The following is an 8,175-nucleotide window of genomic DNA, read 5'->3' as shown; positions in this document are numbered from 1 at the left end:
ATATATTTTAAAAATAAAATAAAAAGCTAAAAATAGTACCTACTTATAGGATGTTTGTGAGAACGAGATGAGAAAATAATATATAGAAAGGGCTAAGTATAATAACTGGTTCCTGGTGAGTACTTACTGTTAGCTCTTATTTATTATCAACTGTTATGTTGATAACCATCTGGAAGCTACTATAACACTTTTCTGGGCTAATGTGAGCCCCAAGAAAGAAAGAGGTGATGGGGGAAGAGGATGCTGGGAGAATATTCTGAAGAAGAGCACTTGGTGGCCTTTGATAAGTGGGGCAACAAAGGCAATGATGACAGGGGTGGGTTCAGTAAGGGTATAGGCCTGTCAGTCTGAGCTGTGGATAACTGGCTTGAAGCTCAGGCTTGCAGCACAACGGGATGAGAATGAAGCACAAGTCACCCTGAGCTGACAATCCACAGGAAGAGATGATGAAGCAGGAAAACAAAGATGAGGCCAGTCAAGCAAACAGATAGACTCCTAGGAGCAGACATGGTCACCTGCAGACTGGACAGGAGGCCAGGCCTGCCACAGTCAGGAGGATGGTAGATGGTTTCCCATGGCATGACCAGCTCCATCAGTTGCTATTGAGCAGCCATTTGCCTCAAGGAGCAGTGATAAGTGCTATCCATCTAAGCCAGTGGTTCTCAACCTTCTGTCCCTTTAAATACAGTTCCTCATGTTGTGACCCAACCATAAAATTATTTTCGTTGCTACTTCATAACTGTTATGTTGCTACTGTTATGAATCATAATGTAAATATCTGATATGCAGGATGGTCTTAGGCGACCCCTGTGAAAGGGTCGTTCTACCGCCAAAGGGGTCGCGACCCACAGGTTGAGAACCACTGATCTAGGCCCTGCTGGGAACTCACAGGATAGGGTACAGGGCCTTACGTCATTCATAAATCATTAGGTTTCTTCTGAGTTGTTGCTTCTGCATTTCTGTGAAAAAGACTCCACTTTCTTCCCCTGGAAAGGCTGTCCCATGAAATCTAAGCAGTTGATGATCTTCGGCTATGGCTGGGACAATGTCAGACTGTAGCTCTACTATGGACTTTAGTCAGATCTGTAGTAGGATGTCACAAGCCGATTCGCAGACAAACCCAGCTACTTCCCATTTCACTAAAGAATGGCCCCAAAGTGTAAGAGAAGAGATGCTGGCAATTCAGATGTGCCAAATAGAGGCCATAAAGTGCCTGCGTTAAGGGGAAAGGTGAGTACAGTGCAGTAAGAAATTTTGAGAGAGAGACAGAAACTGAGGTCACATTCATATAACTTTTATTACAGTATATTATTATAATTGTTTTATTTTATTATTAGTTACTAGAGGCCCAAAGCACATCCGTGCACCGGTGGGGGTCCCTCGGCCTGGAATGCGGGGATTGGGCCGAAACTGGCTCTCTGACATCCCCCGAGGGGTCCCAGATTGTGAGAGGGCACAGGCTAGGCCGAGGGACCCCACAGTGCATGATCCAGGCCAGGGAGGGACCGAGGGAGGGCTCCAGAGCATGTCTGGCCCTTCTGGCCCAGTCCCCAGCAGCAAGCTAACTTACCGATCAGAGCGTCTGCCCCCTGGTGGTCAGTGCGCATCATAGTGACTGGTCGGATGGTCGAACAGATGGTTGGACCGTTAGCATATTAGGCTTTTATTATATAGGATTGTTGTTAATCTCTTACTGTGCCTAATTTAGAAATTAAACTTTATCATGGGTATATATGTGTAGGAAAAACATAGGATATTTAGGGCTTGGTATTATCTGTGGTTTTAGGCATCCATTAGAGCAGCGGTTCTCAACCTGTGGGTCGAAACCCCTTTGGGGGTCTAACAACCCTTTCACAGGGGTTGCCTAAATACATCCTGCATATCAGATATTTACATTACGATTCATAACAGTAGCAAAATTACAGTTATGAAGTAGCAACGAAAATAATTTTATGGTTGGGGGTCACCACAACATGAGGAACTGTATTAAAGGGTTGCGACCCACAGGTTGAGAACCACTGCACTAGAGGGTCTTGGAAGCATTCTCCATGGATATGGGGGGAACTGTATAAAATTTTTTTATTTTATATGTTTTTTTTATTTGCCAGCTTTATTTTTCTATTTATTTTTTAATCCTCACCTGAGTATATTTTTCCATGATTTTTAGGGAAAGTGGAAGAAAGAGGGAAGGACAGAGAGAAACTTCAATGTAAGAGAAACACATTGATTGGTTGCTTCCTGCACGAGCCTCGACCAGGGCCTGGGCCGGGGCGGAGCCTGCAACCAAGTACGTGCCCTTTGGTCCATAGGCCATCGCTCTAGCCACTGAGCCAAACCGGCTAGGGCTGCCAGCTTTATTGTTTTTACTTTATTTTTATTGTTGTCATAGATGTCTTAATCTCCCCCTCTCCCCCTCCCTCCTCCCACCCCCCTTTGCCCACCTGCACCCAGCCCCACCCCCCACCCCCCAGCCATCACCACACTGTTGTGTCTATGAGTTATGCATATATGTTCTTTGGCTATTCCCTTCCCCTTCTTTCATCCACTCCCCCCTCACCCCTGATTTTGTAAGTTTTTAAGGGATAGAATAAACTTAGCAAATAATAGTTATTAAAAAAAAAATACGCACACACCAGAGAAAACCCCAAAATAGCCTTAGGCCTGAAATACTATTCCCAAATGACTGTCAGGGATAATATTTTAGTAAAATAGTAATTTTAGTTATCTTTACAGAGGTGTTGCTTACATGGACTTTTCTCCATTTCCAGGCTTATGATTGTTTAATATTTCCTTTCATATCATTTCTCCAGAACATGTTTTCTTACTTGCCCAGTGATTTCAGGATTTACAGATTTGTCTCATGGTTCAGTTTTTAAAAAGGTGTCTTTGTGATTGAGGTGAACATATAGTGAGCTGGTGCTGGGTTGTTTCAGCTTCCAATATTAAACTTAAGGGACTTCTTTAAAATGGACACAAAAACTTCATAAAAGCTTTCATGCTGACAACACTGGGCCTTTAGGGTTAAGCTCTAAGAATGAGAAAACAAAGGGTTGTTATTGTAAGTTGCTTGGTTAATCTAATTTATTCACATATTTAACCACAGTCAGCATGTAGTTGTTTTCCTCCAAGAGGCCCACTTTCCAAAACACAATTTTCAAAATGTTCTTTCCCCACAGGCTCCTTGTGTTCAGTTAACCCAGTGGTTCTCAACCTTCTGGCCCTTTAAATACAGTTCCTCATGTTGTGACCCAACCTTAAAATTATTTTCGTTGCTACGTCATTACTGTAATGTTGCTACTGTTATGAATCATGTAAATATCTGATATGCAGGATGGTCTTAGGCAACCCCTGTGAAAGGGGCGTTCGACTGCCAAAGGGGTCGCGACCCACAGGTTGAGAACCGCTGATAACCCTTTTTATGTTAGCCAGCGTCTTGCCTGTGGTTACTTGCCACCTAGCAGAACCCTGGTTGTGAGTGGACTCTGTAGGCCTGTTTTGCGGGGATGCTGAGCCGCCAGTAAGATCTCCCCTGTATTAATCCAATACAGGATCACACTTGTTTATATGGCTGCCCTCTAATTTAGGAGCCATAACAAACACTGAAATGAAGGGATTCAAGGCAAAATCCCCCTTCGGAGGAGCCCAGTATTTATTTCCTAGACCAGTGGTCGCCAACCTCTCATACCTCCCAAACCCCAGTTGGCGACCGCTGTCCTAGACAACACAGAAAGCAGAAGCAGAGGATCTTTTTTTCAGGTATCTGTCAACTTCTTTTGGAAATCATTAATCTTGGCAATCAGTACAACTGTTCTTATCAACTACCATTTTCCTTATTGTGGTAATTAGTGGGTTTAGGAATTTAGATCAGTGTAATGAGTAATAAAAGTTCTAAAATAGTCTCTTCCTCATGCCTCTTCTGAACTTCATTCTTAGTCCCGGTGGTTTTAAGCCAGGGGTGGGCAAACTTTTTGACTCGAGGGCCACAATGGGTTCTTAAACTGGACCGGAGGGCCGGAACAAAAGCATGGATGGAGTGTTTGTGTGAACTAATATAAATTCAAAGTAAACATCATTACATAAAAGGGTACGGTCTTTTTTTTTTTAGTTTTATTCATTTCAAAGGGGCCCAGGCCGTAGTTTGCCCACGGCTGTTTTAAGGAACTGCCAAATAGGATGCTAATTTCCCTTCTTGGCACCTGTGTCCAACTCCAGCCTATTTGCAAATGTCCTGTACAAATGTGGGATTTTTTTGTTCCTGCCTGATTAGCAAAGTGATCCACTTTTCCTTCTGAGCAGTATTTTATGTAGGATGAGACTGTTTTGGGCAAGATGTTTTTTCTCCAGTGTTTCAGAATCCCACCTCTGACTCTTCCTTGTGTAACATATAGGCTTATTTATGGAGTGCCTAAGCTCTGGAAAATTCTGCAGGTGAAATGTACAGTGTCAGCAATATAATGTTATCTTATAGGTGTTGCTACTTATAAAACCTTGGATTTCAACTGGCTTCTTTCCAGAGTTGTTTAAACAATTACAAAGTTTTAGGTTATGTTTCTTGGCCATTTTTATTTTATATTCAACAGGAAAACTGTCTTAAGAAATAAAGGATTAGTAAAAATGCTTACACCAAACAATGAAATCAAAGGGTAATTTATTTAAAAAAGAATCAAAACAGAAACTCTAAGTACCAGTGTGTACATTGTACACATTTAAATGACTCACAAGAATGAAGTTTTTTCATATACATTAAGATTACACCACCACGTTATGTTCTCAAAAGATGTTCAAGGATAAATCTGACTCCAAACTGCATTGCCATCTTAAAGTGACCACATTTCAAACATGCAACAACGCCACTGGTAATAAAGCTTTGGAATGGGTGCTCATTCTCTTATTTCACTACAAACATGATAGAAAGAAGATAAGTTGAGAATTTGCTCTAAAATACAATGGGAGCTGTAGTCTACACCAGCACTCCTCACTCCTCCGCTGCCATTTTTAGCAAGTACTCCTTGTCGATCTTGAAGAGTCTCCATCCCTCCTCGCTGGACAGATCAGAGGCACCTCTTTTTTTGTAGAAGTTGATAGATGGTTTATTCCATTCTGCTACCAGGAAGTGCATGCTGCTGCAGCGACATTTCATCGCAACCTGTTGTATAGGGGAGAGTAAAATACAAACTCAGTGATATTTTACCTGCTTTCCAGGATCCAGTTTTGATTCCGTCGTTAAAATAAAATCATCTAGTTAACTCTTACAAATTCAGGAACCAAAAACCAAAACGTACCTGGCTTAGATTCTTCAGAATTTCTGATCCTATCCCAAAGCCTAAAAGAAAGAGAAGTAACCATTGAAAAAAACGTCACTTGAAGGACTTCAAGCCCCAATTTCTCTTTAGAGCCACCCTTCTGAACGCAACCATACCTCTAAAATCACTCATTACGAAGAAGTCCTCAAGATACAAGAGTTTTCCAATCCATGGGTCATAGGTAAAATAGTACATGGCGAAACCAACAACGCTGTGTCCTGTAATCAGAGTATCGCATGAGCTATGGACAAAATGGACTCATAAAAGTTGTAGTTGCAAAATCCAAAGCCTACCATAGGTTTTAAAAATATACATGCATGTATTAGCGAGAATGCTTTCATTACTTGCCAGAGCAAAACTGCTATAGTCTTAAACTAAAGCCACACATTATTCACATCCTATTGATATACTGGAATGGTGACTTGGGGATAAGGCTTACACGGCAGTTCAGAATAGTAAATATTTGTAGTTAGAAACCCTGCTTCCTTAAGGTCAGGACAGTAGGCCAAAAGTGCAACATTTAATTTCAGAACTTGCCTTCCATTTAAAACATTTTCAATTTGCTCTCCCCAGTTTTTAAGCCAGAAGCAGCAGAGATATTCAGAAACAGGTATTATGTAACATCCACATATCTCTTAAAAAATACTTCATCCTTTATGCTTTCTGCTCATTTCTTCTAGCTTGGGGAACAGACTTCAGGGGGGAAAAAAAGTAAGCACCTACTCAAACAACTTCCCCTTTTAGTTCTTTTTTTTTTTTTGACCAGATAATAGGGACCAGCAAAATAAATAAGACTCCCTTTTACTGAGTGTCTATAATTTCAAATGGAGGCAAAGGTTTCAAATTAAACTTTCTTGCCATTTGATAGTCCTTTGTTAACATAGGAAGCGAGTAGAATAGAGTTTCTGATCTACCGTGTTTAATATCTACCGTGTGATAGTAGGGCCTTACCTCATTTTATCATGATCATCTACTTTATTGTGTAAAGGATCTTTTAGTTACCTCCCCGCCCATCCATGTACACGGAAGGGCCATGTACATGGCGAAGCTAGAGACTGTAACCTGAAGATTGGGACAAATTAAGAAAAAAAGTGATTTAACAGCATTACAAAAATAAGAGGTTACGATAGGGTCAAACAAGAACCATTTATGAAACTGAATTACAACAAATGACATACCTAAGTCTTTTGGATCTCCACAGCACTAATACTTACTTTTTTTTAAAAAAAATATATTTTATTGATTTTTTACAGAGAGGAAGGGAGAGGGATAGAAAGTCAGAAACATCGATGAGAGAGAAACATCAATCAGCTGCCTCCTGCACACTCCCCACTGGGTATGTGCCCACAACCAAGGTACATGCCCTTGACCGGAATCGAACCCGGGACCCTTCAGTCCGCAGGCCAACGCTCTATCCACTGAGCCAAACCGGTTACGGCCTAATACTTACTTTTAAACAGCTCAAGTACTTCCGGTCTCCACGGCACTCTGATACTTAAATAGCTCTTTTAACCCGCCCTAATAAGCGTAGTACATCTACTTTATTTCCTCATTAGTTTGAACACTGGCTGGCTATTACTTCTGGCCACTTCTCAGTAACTTAAAGCCTGTGTTGTCAGTAGTTCTACACAGCAGACTACGTTTCTAGAACACTAGGTCTCTGGTTTCTGGAAGGGGAGGGCGGTTTACCTTCCGGAGTGATGTGCTCCTTGGATACTTCTGCCACCAGGCAGTGGTAGAAGGGATGATCTCCGAAACCATCTTCCAGCAGATCTGCGAGAAAAGGGCAGTGGGGACAGACAGTGTTGGCCTCGGGAAAGGTGACGGGCACCTGACGCGCCTCCTCCTCCCCGCCACTGCTGCGTTACCTTTTTCAGTTATGATTACTTGTTCTTCCATATATTCATATTTAGCCAGTTCCTAAGGCGATGCACATAGGAGAAAGGGACAGAGGCAAGAAAACTGAGTGAGGGCCCGGCCAGCTTTTATGGAGGGGGGGGGGGGGGGTGGCGAGGCCGGGCAGGGCGCGGCGGGGCGGTGATTCATTGGGGAGTCCCATCCAGAGCCGCTGCCCGGCAGGGGTTGGGGGAGGCGGGTGGAAGGGGGAGGCGGGTGGAAGGGGAACCGGCCAGGGTCACAGACTCAGCGGGGAACGCGGCCTCCGACCTCCCGCCTCGCCCCCCGCCCTGGGAGAAGCCAGCTCCTCGGGCTAACCTTGATCAGGCGCAGGATGTCACTGCAGTCGGCGGCGGTGGCAGGGCGGATCACGAAGTTAGCCATTTTCGTCTTTTGCTTTTCTTCCCCTTGCGGACTAAGCCTCTGTACTTGAACAACAGGAGAAAGTGGTTCTTCATTCGTTTCCCGGGAGCGGCCTCTTCTCAGTCAGGCTGGCACCATGACCCGGGAAGCCTCGGTGAGCAACTGAAAGACAGGACCAGAGCCGCTGGGAACTGCGAATGTGTGGCGCAGCTGGCAGTCTTTTTAGCGCGAAGAAGCCCCGCCCCCGTCGTGAGACGGCGGCTCCTCGTCCAATGAGGCTGCGACCTTCCTCCCCCTTCTTCCGGGTGTCGTCCTCTCTTCCGGCGCCCGTGTGAACCCTTCAGGCGCGGGCGGGGCGGTGACGCACGCGACTAGTTCTCTAGCGGCGCCCTCTAGCGGCGTTTTGCAGAATCTTCAGGAAGCCCGACCTTGGAGCCTAGGCGTCCCCAGTCACCTTTGCAAATGGAAGAAGGTGACTTTACTGTTTCCCACCAGCGAGTGACTTTACTGTTTCCTCCTTGACCCGTGAGGGAAGGGAACTCAGGAAACCTGGCCTTGGGAAATGGGGTTTCGAGCAGCGGTTCGGAAACTGTGGTCTGGGGGAGTGTTTGGG

General features: G+C 44.2%; 1 protein-coding gene across 3 annotated transcripts; it reads right to left on the bottom strand.

Moving 5' to 3' along the window:
* Positions 1–4,631: 4,631 nt before the first annotated feature.
* Positions 4,632–7,781, bottom strand: SAT1 (spermidine/spermine N1-acetyltransferase 1). 3 transcript variants are annotated; one of them, XR_001347524.2, is made up of 7 exons: positions 7,518–7,781; positions 7,172–7,223; positions 6,993–7,076; positions 6,255–6,365; positions 5,420–5,521; positions 5,283–5,323; positions 4,632–5,146 (listed from the first exon to the last, which is right to left on the bottom strand). XR_001347524.2 is itself a non-coding variant. In XM_006085625.3 (6 exons), the coding sequence occupies exons 1-6, from the start codon at positions 7,581–7,583 to the stop codon at positions 4,976–4,978; spliced, it is 516 nt and encodes a 171-aa protein (XP_006085687.1). In that variant the 5' UTR covers positions 7,584–7,780; the 3' UTR covers positions 4,632–4,975. The 3 variants fall into 3 exon arrangements, 2 of the variants coding, with proteins under 2 accessions (XP_006085687.1, XP_023607091.1); XM_006085625.3 differs by lacking the exon at positions 6,255–6,365 and having other exon boundaries at positions 7,518–7,780; XM_023751323.1 differs by lacking the exons at positions 5,420–5,521; positions 6,255–6,365.
* Positions 7,782–8,175: the final 394 nt, after the last annotated feature.

This window comes from Myotis lucifugus, unplaced genomic scaffold (genome assembly GCF_000147115.1).
Source record: "Myotis lucifugus unplaced genomic scaffold, Myoluc2.0 scaffold_20, whole genome shotgun sequence".
In the NCBI taxonomy this organism is placed as follows: Eukaryota; Metazoa; Chordata; class Mammalia; order Chiroptera; family Vespertilionidae; genus Myotis; species Myotis lucifugus.
This window is presented reverse-complemented; position numbering and strand designations above follow the sequence as displayed.

Coding starts and splice junctions, on each gene's coding strand:
- SAT1 (XM_006085625.3), bottom strand. CDS start 7,583: ATGGCTAACTTCGTGATCCGCCCTGCCACCGCCGCCGACTGCAGTGAC. Junction 5,324..5,419: donor CGTAATGAGTGATTTTAGAG/GTATGGTTGCGT, acceptor TCTTTCTTTTAG/GCTTTGGGATAGGATCAGAA. Junction 5,147..5,282: donor TTCTGAAGAATCTAAGCCAG/GTACGTTTTGGT, acceptor CCTATACAACAG/GTTGCGATGAAATGTCGCTG.